This window comes from Pseudorca crassidens, chromosome 3 (assembly GCF_039906515.1).
Source record: "Pseudorca crassidens isolate mPseCra1 chromosome 3, mPseCra1.hap1, whole genome shotgun sequence".
Classification (NCBI taxonomy): Eukaryota; Metazoa; Chordata; class Mammalia; order Artiodactyla; family Delphinidae; genus Pseudorca; species Pseudorca crassidens.
The window spans coordinates 55697390-55710809 of record NC_090298.1 but is presented as its reverse complement, the minus strand read 5'-3'; the positions used below and the strand labels follow the sequence as shown (position 1 = coordinate 55710809).

General features: G+C 41.5%; 1 protein-coding gene across 10 annotated transcripts in view; it reads left to right on the top strand.

The window, feature by feature from the left end:
- The first annotated feature begins 6911 nt into the window (after positions 1–6911).
- The window catches only part of CCDC125 (coiled-coil domain containing 125), a 31541-nt gene continuing 25032 nt past the window's right edge, over positions 6912–13420 (top strand). For 6 of the 10 annotated variants that reach the window (XM_067730892.1, XM_067730889.1, XM_067730887.1 and 3 more), the window contains exon 1: positions 7305–7721. In XM_067730892.1, coding sequence (XP_067586993.1) covers positions 7638–7721 — 84 coding nt within the window. In that variant the 5' untranslated portion in view covers positions 7305–7637. The other 4 variants (XM_067730893.1, XM_067730885.1, XM_067730894.1 and 1 more) reach the window with 3 other exon arrangements.

Below are 13420 nucleotides of genomic sequence, written 5' to 3'. Positions count from 1 at the left end.
TTTTTATTTCTTTAAATTAAAAAAATGGAAGTGGTAATACTTGCACTTTGTATAAAATTCAAAAGGTACGAAAGCGTATACAGATGGCGCCCAATTTACAGTGGTTCAACTTAGGATTTTTCTACTTTACTATGGTGCAAAAGTGATACGTGTTCACTAGAAACCGTACTTTGAATTTTGACCTTTTCCTGGGCTAGCAAAGTGCAGCACAATACCTGTGACGCTGCGCAGCAGCAGGGAGCTGCAGCTCCCAGTCAGCCAGGTGGTCGTGAGAGTAAACAACTGATACACACAACCATTCTGTTTTTCACTTTCAGTACAGTAGTCAAATTACAAGAGGTAGTTAATCCTTTATTATAAAATAGGCTTTATGTTAAGATGATTTTGCCCAGTTGTAAGTTAATGAAAGTATTCTGAGCATGTTTAAGGTAGGCTAGGCTGGGGACCTCCCTGGTGGTCCAGTTGTTAGGACTCCACGCTTCTACTGCAGGAGGTGCGGGTTCCATCCCTGGTCTCGGAACTAAGATCCCACATGCTGCGCGGTGCAGCCAAAAAAAAAATTTTAAAAGTATGCTGGGCTAAGCTGTGATGTTTGGCAGGTCAGGTGTATTGAACGCATTTTTGACTTAGGATATTTTCAACTTATAATGCGTTTATCGGGAAGTAACCCCGTTGTAAGTCAAGGAAGATGTGTACCGGAAAGGTAGGTTTCCCTTCCAGGCCACCCTGTTCTTCAGTCACCACTAAATTCCCTCCCTTTAGGAAATATTGTTACTCATTTCCTGTGTATCTTTTCAGAGATTTTATGCCTGCAAAGCATGTGTGTGTGTGTACTTTTTTTTTAAGCATATGGTAGCATACCATGCAAACTTCTGTAATTTCTTTTTCATTTAATATATTTTGGATATTATACCATCTTAGAACATACAGACCTTCCAATTCTTCATTCACTTTATTAAGGTAGAACTCACATATAAAATTCAGCATTTTAAAGTGTACAATCCATTTTTAAAATCGTATTCACAAGACTGTGCAACTATCCCATGCTGTAACACTTTCATCACCCCACCCAAAAGACATCCCATACCTATTAGCAGTCACTTCCCATTCTTCCCTTCTAGCCCCTTGCTACCACTAATCTACTAATCTTTGTTGCTATAGATTTGCATATTCTGGACATTTTATATAAATGGAATCATACGATATGTCATCTTTTGTGTCTGGCTTCTTTCAATTAGCATAGTGTTTTCAAGATCATCCATGTTGAAGCTTTATGAATACCTCGTTCCTTTATATGGCTGAATAATATTCCACTGTATGGCTATTCCACATATTGTTTATCCATTCCATCAGTGGCAGAGTTGGGTTGCCTCCACTTTGGCTATTATGAATTATGAACATTTGTGTTCAAGTTTTTGTGTGGACGTATGTTTTCAACTCTTGGATATAGCTAAGAAGCAAACTGCTGGGTCATATTGCAACTGAGTTTAACATTTTGAGGAAATGCCAAACTTTTCCAGAGTGGTTCCACTACTTTATATTCTTACCATCCATGTATTAGGGATCTAATTTCTCCATATCCTTGACAACACTTGCTACTGTTCATCTAATAGCCATCCTGTAGATGTACAGTCATATTTCATTTTGGTTTTGATTTACATTTCTCTAATGATTAATGATGTTGAGCATCTTTGCATTGTTTGAGTCCCTTATTGATGGACATTTAGGTTGTTTCCAGCTTTTTACTATTGCAAATGGTGCAAGAATAATAAGAAAGAATAGCATAGGGAACTATATATTCAATATCTTGTGATGAACCATAATGGAAAAGAATACAAAAAACAATCTATATATATGTATAACTGAATCACTTTGCTGTACAGCAAAAATTAACATTGTAAATCAATTATACTTCAATAAAAAAATACAAAAAAGAGAATAGCACATATATTACTATGTGGCAGGCACTGTTTTAAGCACATTTCAAAAAGTGAACTCTTAATTCACATGACTACTGTCTGAGGTGTAGGTATTATTATTGTCATTACATGATGGAACCAAGGCACAGAAGGATTAAGTGACTTAAGATCACAGCAAAGTTATCAGTTTGGATTCCATCTTAGGCTCTTACCCACTGAGCTGTGCTGCCTAATGCGTATGCAACTTTGCACATGAGCAGGTTTATCAAGTAAATTCCTGGAAGATAAATTGTATGCAAGTATAACATTTAAAAGGTTCATTTTAATAAACAGATTACCTATAATGTAGATTCCATGCAAATCACTGTGGTGCAGAAGTCCTCCTAACATAAATTCTTGACCTCCAGATGATCTTTTTTTTTTTTTTTTTTTACCGGTACGCGGGCCTCTCACTGTTGTGGCCTCTCCCATTGCGGAGCACAGGCTCCGAACGCGCAGGCTCAGCGGCCATGGCTCACGGGCCCAGCCGCTCCGCGGCACGTGGGATCTTCCCGGACCAGGGCACGAGCCCGTGTCCCCTGCATCGGCAGGCGGACTCTCAACCACTGCGCCACCAGGGAAGCCCCAGATGATCTTAATCTAGTACACAGAGAAGATAAACACTCAAATGGACACTTTAAACAAATAGTAGATTGTGATACGTGCCCTTCTGGAGGTTCTAGCATAATGAGAGAATAAAAGAAAAAAATTAAGGATACATGACGTAGGATGCAGGTCCTTGAAGGATGGGTATGGAGAAGAAAGCTTACCCAGACTAGTAGGATACTATCACAAAGGTTTTACCAGTACTACGTGGGATCAAATCAAATATAGAATGAGGACAACTACTACTTCAGAGGACTACTATAAGGACGAAACAAACAGTGCTTTACACATACTAAGCACGATATATGTGTTTGTTGTTATTTTTAGTAGTATTAGGCTGCTTTTTTTTTTTTTTTTTTTGGCCACGTGGCTTGTGGGATCTTAGTTTCCTGACAATGGATCAAACCCACGCACCCTGCAGTGGAAGCATGGAGTCCTAACCAATGGACCGCCAGGGAATTCCCACTAATGGCTGTTTTGAAAAGACAATATTCTTTTCACTACAGGGATTCACTAAATTCTCTTGCTTGTCAACTGATTGCTAATAATTATCCATCCTAACACTAACATGGGCTCATAATAATAAAGATTTTCCTTCAACAGAAAGGAAATAATGGAATCTAATACATTATGAGAACCTTAAAAATATTAATATACTTATTAATTTCAGCCCTAGGTTTTCATGTGAAACTAGTGACAATGCTTTAACATCTTATAGTTGCTTGAAAAAGGTCTTAAAAATAATCCTATTTACTGTTTGTCTCTGGTTTTATCCAAACCTACTTGTTAACTTTTTGTTTAAATAGGCTGATTTAAACCAAACTGAAGGAGATAAAAGTGTGGCAAATTTTGAATCATTTTATATTTCTTTAAATGAGACTTCTTAACGTGATTTATTCAGTTTCTCAAGAGTGTCTTAAGATAATAAGCTTTGATATGTGGATAACTAGTCATTTTTTCCCCTTATGCCCTTCTTGTTATATTTTTATTTTTGCGGGCTTTGAAATAAGGTATTGGCCTTACTTGAGCTGTATTTCTTCTGCATTCTAAGCATGTCCTACCACCAATCCCTACCAACATTTAAATTCGTGTTTATCTTTAACACAAAAGTGATAGGGGTCAAAACTGCAGAGAAATATTTATTCTTTCCTATCAACGGGGGAGAGGGCAAAGTAAAAACAAAAACAAAAAACACTGTTCTTAATAACGTTGGTTGCTGCATATGTGAAAAACAAGATCATGAAAATTATACCTGTGCTTTTACTTAAAATTTATTCCTTAATCCTTTTGATGACATAAATCCCTTTGGCAGTCCGATGTAAGCTATGAACCCACTTCCTCCAAGGAAATACAGATATACATACTAACATAAAATGTTGCTTATATTTTTCAAAGATTCACAGGCCCCTGAAATCCATCTAGAAGTTTATTTTTTAAGGGGTTTATTTTTATGGAAGGGGAGATTAGAAAAATATAATTTGTTAAGCAAGACTAGCAAATAAAAAGCAAATTGGTCGTCCTGGAAGTCCTGTCCAGTGCATTAAGCAAGAAAATAAAAGAGCTGAAAGGAATAAATAAGCTATTCTCAATTAACATGATTATTTATGCAGAAATTCCAAAGAGAAACCACACAAAAGCTACATGAATAACTGACCTTCGCAAGGTCACAGGATACAAGACCAATACACAAAAATCAACTGCATTTCCATATAGTAGTGACAAACAACTGGAAATTAAAACAACAATACCATTTACAATAGAACCAAAAAGCATTACATACTTAGGTATAAATCTAACAAAATATGTGCAAGATCTGCATGCAGAAAATCAAATGAGAGAAATCAAAGATCCAAATGGACGGATATACCATGTTCATGAATTTCAAGACTCATAAATATTATTAACATGTCAGTTTTCTCCAAATTGATCTATAAATTCAATCCCAAGCAAAATCACAGCATACTTTTTTTTTAAACATCTTTATTGGAGTATAATTGCTCTACAATGGTGTGTTAGTTTCTGCTTTATAACAAAGTGAATCAGCTATACATATACATATATACCCATACCTCCTCCCTCTTGAGTCTCCCTCCCACTCTCCCTATCCCACCCCTCTTGGTCACAAAGCACCAAGCTGATCTCCCTGTGCTATGCGGCTGCTTCCCACTAGCTATTTTCCATTTGGTAGTATTTATAAGTCCATGCCACTCTCTCACTTCGTCCCAGCTTACCCTTCCCCGTCCCGGTGTCCTCAAGTCCATTCTCTACATCTGCGTCTTTATTCCTATCCTGCCCCTAGGTTCTTCAAAACCATTTTTTTTTTTTTTAGATTCCATATATATATATATGTTAGCATACGGTATTTGTTTTTCTCTTTCTGACTTACTTCACTCTGTATGACAGACTCTAGGTCCATCCACCTCGCTACAAATAACTCAATTTCATTTCTTTTTATGGCTGAGTAATATTCCATCGCATATATGTGCCACATCTTCTTTATCCATTCATCTATCGATGGACACTTAGGTTCCAGCATACTCTTTTTTGTTGTTTTGTTTTTTGTTTTTTTTGCGGTACGCGGGCCTCTCACTGCTGTGGCCTCTCCCGTTGCGGAGCACAGGCTCCAGACGCGCAGGCTCAGCGGCCATGGCTCACGGGCCCAGCCGCTCCGCGGCACGTGGGATCTTCCTGGACCGGGGCACGAACCCGTGTCCCCTGCATTGGCAGGCGGATTCTCAACCACTGCGCCACCAGGGAAGCCCTCCGGCATACCCTTTTAAAGTAAAAATTGATAAACTGATTCTAAAATTTATATGGAAATATATAGGAACCAGAATAACCAATGATGAAAAAGAACAAAGTTAAAAGACTTACAGTAACTGATTTAAAGATTTGCTATAAAGAGTAAAGTAAGTCAGTGTGGTATTGGTGGAAGGATGAACACATATCAGTGGAACAGAATAGAGTCCAGAAATAAACCCACGCATATAGGGGCAATTTTTGATGGAGGTGCAAAGACAAATCAATGGGGGAAATAATAATCTTTCAACAAATGATGTACCTCCATACACAAAAAAATAAACCACAAACTTAACTGCACACCACATTACTTCAAAATGTTTCATAATAAATTTTATATGCATGCAATCAAAGTTCTGCATTCTGGAGAAGTTCTGACAAAGAAAACAGAGTTATTTAAGTTTTTTTTAGGGGAGAGACTTGAAAAATTTTTAAAGACTGCTATTTTAAATAGTTAAGTCACAGTTTTAAGTGAAGAAAAATTATTGGGGGTTTGTAAAGCTACTGAACATGCTCATCACACTAAACAAGACAGCAGGCAAACTGGCTTTAAAGTTATAAACATATTGATCTTTTATGGTAATCTAAATCCCTGAGCTTCTGGTATGCTCATAATCAGGAGAAATTAAAGCCTCAGTTCTAAGGCTCGTTTTCTTCATATCTAGGTATCTTTACTTTGGGGAAATGGATGGTTATGGATTTGCAGAAGAGGAAGATTAAGAAGCTTGTTACTGTGAGAAAAGGGTTTACTAGTGATGAAATAAAATGTATACTTTAAGGCAGAACAAGAAAAATTAAACATAAAATTCTCTGTGTGTCCCTTTGGGCTTCCTCCCTCCCTAATGTGCACGTGCCTCTGCATTAAACATTAACCAGAGCTCCTCAAAGATAGAAGCGCATGCTCCACCGTAGAGATCAATTTTTTCCCTTTCTTCTGATGCTAGCCATGTAACTTCCTAAAAGAAGCGCAGCTCTGTAGGGGGTCATGGTGCCTTGTTGCTCGCTTTCCACGTGCTTACCTGGGCTATGTATCTTTAGTGAACCTTACGTAAAATATCAGTATGTCATTTCCACGTAAGATCCTCCGTCTTGAAAACGGATATAACTGTGTCTTAGACTTCTAACACGTGGAACAGCTCTCAGGGCTTTCTGAGGGTCTGTCTTCTGGGTTATAATCCTCAGTTTGGCCCTAATAAAATTCCCTTTTTTTCTTCTTAATGTCATTGTTAACTGAATTTTCTATGGCATTAGTTTATTTCTAATCCAGAGTAATCATTAAATCTGGTCAAGTTTTTGACCACTACAAAATTCCTTCAGTTATTTCAAGGATGTTGGGTATTAGGGAATAATACCAAAATCATTGCACCAGGTGAAGCTAATGACCCAGCACGTTTTGGGAGGGGTTAAAGGGAGGTAGGGCCCTTCGCCGTATATTCACAGGAATGGGTGGCCCGTATAGCAGCTTTCCAGGCCCACCAGGCCCTGCCCTCTGGCTCCTTCCCACTGCCTGGCCTTTGCCCCAGCAGCTCCTCTGGCCGACAAGGCCCCCTCATTCCTTAGCTCTGAAAGCCTGCTTTTCAAGAGCCGCCGCTCCAGCTCAGCTCCATCTTTCTCTTACTCGATTCCTAGACGCTTAATATTTGAACCAGCTAATTTTACCTTCACTGACGCACGCACTGCCTCGCCCTGTTTTTCTAGGTCTCGAGCTATTATTTAAAACTCGGTTGCGCACAGCTGGTCACGTTACCGGGGTCTAAGTCGGACAGAGCTACCTGCGTCGTCCCCTAACCGTGTGAACTCCGGCTCTGGCGCAGAGCCAGGGGGCGGTGTCGGGCCCCCGGCCGCCACGCCCGCTTTTCCGGTGGGGGCCGCGCAGCGCGGTCACGTGGCTGGAGGGACGGCGGCCAGCGCAGCGTGGAGTCTCGGCCTCAGGTGAGCGCGCTCAGGGGGCGGAGGGACGGGGGCGGCGCGAGGCGGCCGGGGTCCAGCTCACTTAGACCTGCTCTCGGTTCCTCACCCGCCAAGGACAGTGGAGAGGGTCCGGGGCCAGACCCCCGGGCGGGGCTGCGCAAATTCGAGAAGCTCCGCAGGTTATGTACAAGCTGGTAAACTGGCTCCTTCTAACGCTCTTGCTAGTTGAATGTCCTCATCTTATATTGTAGAAATAAGGAATAGATTTTGAAAGACTCTTTCTACCTCTCTCATCTCCTCCTTTATTATTATTTTTTCTATATTTTTCTGCTAATTATGAGCCTTAAAACTACAGCGCAGTAAATGCAATGTGGTATCCTGGATTGGATCCTAGAACAGAAAAAGGACATCAGTAGAGAAACTGGGGAAATCCTGATAAAGTATTTGGTAAGTGCGTGTATCAATGTTAATTTCTTATTTTTGATAAATGTACTCTAATATTGCATTAGAGGAATTTGGGTAGAGAGCATACAGGAGCTCACTGTACTATCTTTGCAACTTACTGTAAATCTAAAATTATTTTAACATTAAAATTTAAACAAAATCCTACAGCGGTATGCTGCAGATCACTGTTTACAGAAAGGGCTGAAGTCAGTTCCTTTTTTGCCAAGCCTGACAGGAATTACGTGTCTGTTTGATCAACTTGTTTGCTAAGGAAGTAGTTGTCTGGCTAGTGGGTGTGGATGCTTCTAGTTCAAGTTTTCCGGGCAGGAATCTGTTTTCTTTTTCAATTCCATCCATTAAGTGTCTCTGGAACACCTGTTATGCGCAAGTAAATGAGAGACACTCATTCCCTACAGTAGTAGGGCCGTGTGTGATAAAAAAGCAAGTCAGGTAGGAAATACGGACTGTTAGAAGGATACAACGCAGAGCTAGGAGGGCTCAGAGGTAGAAGAAAGCACATCTGGCCCAGGGGAGTCAGGAGGGCTACTGGAGGGAGTGGCTGTCATGAACTGAGGAGGGCCTGAGAGGAGAAAGCATTCTGGGTGGAGAATGGCTCCAGCAGAGGCTTTAACGAGACCAGGCTGAGGGGGCCTGGGAGCAGGTACAATCCCTCTTCCACGGAAGCACAGAGCATGCCCAGGGAATACTGGCAGATGGCACAGGAAGTGAAAACTGGTTACGTTGTGGAAAACAAGGTGACACCTACTTTAATCATATATACCATGGGAGCTATGCAATGTTTTTGGGCAGGAGAGGGGCATCATTGGATCTGTGCTCGCAGATGACTGAGTTGGCAGCAATGGCTTGGAGTAGATCAGTTAGGGAAGTATTGGTTTAGCCCAGGAGAAGTAAAAGAAGTTCATCCGGGGCTGTGAAGTTGATATGCAAAGAAGGACATGGTTTGGGGAGATTTTGTGGACCTAGAGGACTTGGCAACTGAAGGCACTGAAAAGAAGAAAAAGGAAAAAACCCCAAATCCCAAAGTTTTGGCCCTGGATGTTTTGGAGCGTGACTGATGGGTTTGCAGAAACAGAGGGCTCAGCAGGAGACCTGGGGTGGCAGTGGGGAGGGTAATGCATTTGTTTTTGAACAAGCTGTGTTTGAAATGCTGGCAGGATATCAAGCTGGGGATGTGTATTTTAAGAGTTTTCAGGAGTGGAAGCCAAACATATACAGAAGGGACAGGAAGAGGCAAAGGAGTCTGAGTGGGCAGGTAGGAGCCAGTCAGGGATCCCTGTGGGGTTGAGGAACGAAGGTGGGCCGGAGGACTTGGACATGGTGAGTCAGTAGCATCACAGCTTCTGCAGAAGCGCAGGAGCCTGAGGAATGAGGCTAGATCTTAGATTTAGCAATTAGGAAGATACACGTCACTTTCAGAGTTGTTTTAATGGAAGAGTAGAAGATTGTGTGCTCACGGTCTGTAGTCTGTTCATTCAGTCGCCATTCCCAAGTGGGCCAGGAGCCAGGGATATGGATTCTAGTTCTGGCCCTGCCACTGCCTGTGTAATTTTGGGCAAGTCATATATGCTTGGGCTGGCATAAGAAGACACCCATAATAAGACCAAAAGGACCTTTTTATTTCTAGCAACACCTAATAGTCCATAGAGCCAGGGTTCCATGGGGCACACTTTGGAAGATGCTGCTATAGAGCCAGAATTTTAGAGGTCTAAAGAACAGAAGAATCTTATCCAGTCCCCTGACTTGACAAATGAAGAAACTAATACTCAAATTCATATTAATGAACATTGATTTCAAATATATTGATAGTGTCCAAAATACCCCTATAAAGTAGTTATGCTTAAAGCCATTTTGGAAATCCTAAAATAGGCTCTGAGGGATTAAATGACTTGTCCAGGATCACAGAGCAGCACGTGGTGGTGTGAGATTTGAACCCAGGCCTTCTGGGTCAGGGCCCTTCTCTGTCACACATCCTGCTGCCTCCTTGGTTGTCAGCCTTGAATGCATTTAAAGCTGGTTGAATGGGGCTTCCGTGGTGGCGCAGTGGTTGAGAGTCTGCCTGCCGATGCAGGGGGCATGGGTTCGCGCCCCGGTCCAGGAAGATCCCATATGCTGCGGAGCGGCTGGGCCTGTGAGCCATGGCCGCTGAGCCTGCGGGTCCGGAGCCTGTGCTCCGCAACAGGAGAGGCCACAACAGTGAGGGACCCGTGTACCGCAAAAAAAAACAAAAAACCCCAAAACTGGTTGAATGGAATGTTAGTAACTTCAACTTTTTTCCCCTTTCTTAGAAGAAATGTGTTCCAAAAGTCACGTCTTAACCACTGGACCACCAGGGAAGTCCCGACTGCATTACATATTAATATTACTATATAATTAGTATATAACAGTGGGAGAGTACACAGCCAACAATTCCCAAAGTTACATTTTAAAAAACACTAGAGCATTAGACCATGTGAAAGCTCATTTTGTTCAACTCTGAACAGTAGGAAGGTGTACCTGTGACACCTGAATATATGTGGCACATTGAAAAATATTCTTAGCTGATCCTGTGATTGCTTACTCTTTCCTCTTATTGCTTTTTTCCTTTGCGTTGACCAATTCTGTTTTCTTCACTGTTGGCTACCAGACCCTGACCACGCCCTTCTTAACAGAGGCAGGAGGCTGCACTAGAGGTAAAATACAGCCTCTTAGGGATTAGTCTTTGATTCAGTAAGTAATATCCTATCAACCTTGACAAATAAAAATAGACAAACATTTTTAAAAATTTATTTATTTATTTATTTATTTATTTATTTTGGCTGCGCCGGGTCTTAGTTGCAACATGTGGGATCTTCTTGTGGCATGAGGGCTTCTTAGTTGCAGCATGCAGACTTCTTAGTTGCAGCATGCGAACTCTTAGTTGCAGCATATGTGCGGGATCTAGTTCCCCGACCAGGGATCGAACCCAGGCCCCCTGTATTGGGAGCACAGAGTCCTACCCACTGGACCACCAGGGAAGTCCCTAGACAAACTTATTTAGGAAATAAACTTGTAGAGGAACCAAGATGATTTCATAAAAATTTTGGGAAAAAATGGGTCCAATATACTTTGTTGAGTGTTGCCAAACTAGCTATTTTAGACTTTTACTCTCAGTTTTACTTGATATCATAAATAATAGAAACTTGGTTTACTCTGATGTTAATCTCATTGAAGTTCTCTGAAAGATAGAAAGCAGTGGCTAAGAGTCTAACAGTATCTCTGACGTGAGGGGTCTGGATTCAGAATCTGGCTCTCTCTCTTTTTAGCTATGTTATTTAACCTCTCTGTACTTCAGTGTAATTGTCTAGACTTAACAATAGTATTGTCTTGTAAAGTGTTTGTGAAGATTAAATAGAATAATCTAAGTAGAGCACTTAGAATAGTGCCTCGCACACAGAAAGCAAGCAACAAGTGCTAGCTGTTATTAGATCATGGCTTAAAAGTTGTTGCCAATTTTTAAAATTAATTAATTAATCTATTATTTATTTTTGGCCATGTTGGGTCTTCCTTGTTGCACTTGGGCTTTCTCTAGTTGTGGTGAGTGGGGCTGCTCTTGGTTGCAGTGCACGGGCTTCTCATTGCGGTGGCTTCTCTTGTTGCGGAGCACGGGCTCTAGGCGTGTGGGCTCAGTAGTTGTGGCTCGCGGGCTCTAGAACACAGGCTCAGTAGTTGTGGCATCCGGGCTTAGTTGCTCCGCAGCATGTGGGATCTTCCCAGATCAGGACTTGAACCTGTGTCCCCTGCATTGGCAAGCGGATTCCCAACCACTGCGCCGCCAGGGAAGCCCAAGTTGTTGCCAATTTAAGGCATCCAGTTTAATCATTTTCTTTTCTAGGAGGACACAGCTGATTAACACACTTGTCGTCTTTTCCCCTAATCTAGTTAAAAGGTCTCATTTTTTTTCTGTTTTTAAAAATACATTTTAATATATTATTGAGGTATAATTTACATATAATAAAATGTACCATTGTAAGTATATGGTTTAATGAGTTTTGACAGACCATCATTCCAGTCAACATACAAGACTTTTTCATCACCCCAGAAAAGTTCCCTCATGCCCTTTGAAGCCAACCTTCCCACCCCAGGTAACCATTGATCTGTTGTTTTGCCTGGATTTCATACAATACATGGTTCTTCTGTTAGCATAATGTAAGATTCATCCACATTATTGCATATATCAGAAATGTATTATTTATTACTGAATATATTCTGTGTGTGGACTACCACAATTTGTCCATTTTCTTGTTGATGGACATTTGGATTGTTTTCAGTTTTTTGGCTAATTTGAATAATACTCCGAACATTCATGCACACATCTTTGTATGAACACATGTTTTCATTTCTCATGGGTAAAGCTTAAGAATGCAGTTGTTGGGTCACTTGTTTGAAAGAAACTGTCAAACTTTTTCACAGTGGTTGTACCATCTTATACTCCTGCCATCAGTGTATTTGGGTGTCCACATCCTTGGCAACACCTGGAATTGACAGTGGTACGTGGTGGAATCTCATTGTAGTTTTTTGTAATTGTAATCTATAATTCCTTGATGAATGATATCGAGCCTCTTTCCATCTATGTATCTTCTTCTTCCTTTTTTTTTGGCTGTGCTTTATGGCTGGATCTCAGTTCCCCGACCAGGGATTGAACCCGGGCACCGGCAGTGAAAGTCTGGAATCCTAACCACTAGGCCACTGGGGAACTCTCCAAGTATCTTCTTTTATAATGTATCTCTCTAAAATTTTTAAGGGCCTTTGTTTGTTTTGTTTTGTTTTTTAATTTTTTTTTTTTTTTGGTATATATATATATTTTTTTTACTGGTACGCAGGCCTCTCACTGCTGTGGCCTCTCCTGTTGCGGAGCACAGGCTCCGGACGCGCAGGCTCAGTGGCCATGGCTCACGGGCCCAGCCGCTCTGCGGCATGTGGGATCCTCCCGGACCGGGGCACGAACTGGTGTCCCCTGCATCGGCAGGGGGACTCTCAACCACTGCGCCACCAAGGAAGCCCCTGTTTTTTAATTTTTTAAGGGCCTTTGTTTTTAAACATTGAAAGTGTATGGTACCTTGACCCTAAAAATAACAGAAACCCCTTCAAACATGATAGATTTATTTGGCATCTTTGTGTGGTTTTAAAAGTGGGAGACTAAGAGAGAGACTTAAGCAAAAATACAAGACTGAGATTTAATTATTTTTGAATGTCCTGGTAAGCAATTACTTAAACAGCAGGATATTTAGAAAGGATTTCAGATGTGTTTATTTTCCTTTTTTTTTAAAAAAAAAAAATGAGTCTTGAGAAAAGGATGAAATATTTCTAAATACCTTCAGCAAAGCAGCTGTTTTGAAATGGCTGGTGGTGAAAGTCCCTCTTCACTGCCCTTGTACTGGAGGGACAAGGCTGAGCATTTCCGGTGCTCTGCAGCCAACAGGTGGACACTGTCACCAGGTAGGTGCCCACAGTGGGCTCCACACAGGGTGGGGGGGTTGCTCAGTGATGGGCATTTCTCTGTAGGGCTTTTATTTTATTTTTTTTTTTTGCGGTACGCGGGCCTCTCACTGTTGTGGCCTCTCCCGTTGCGGAGCACAGCCTCCAGACGCGCAGGCTCAGCGGCCATGGCTCACGGGTCCAGCCGTTCCGCGGCATGTGGGATCTTCCCGGACTGGGGCAAGAAC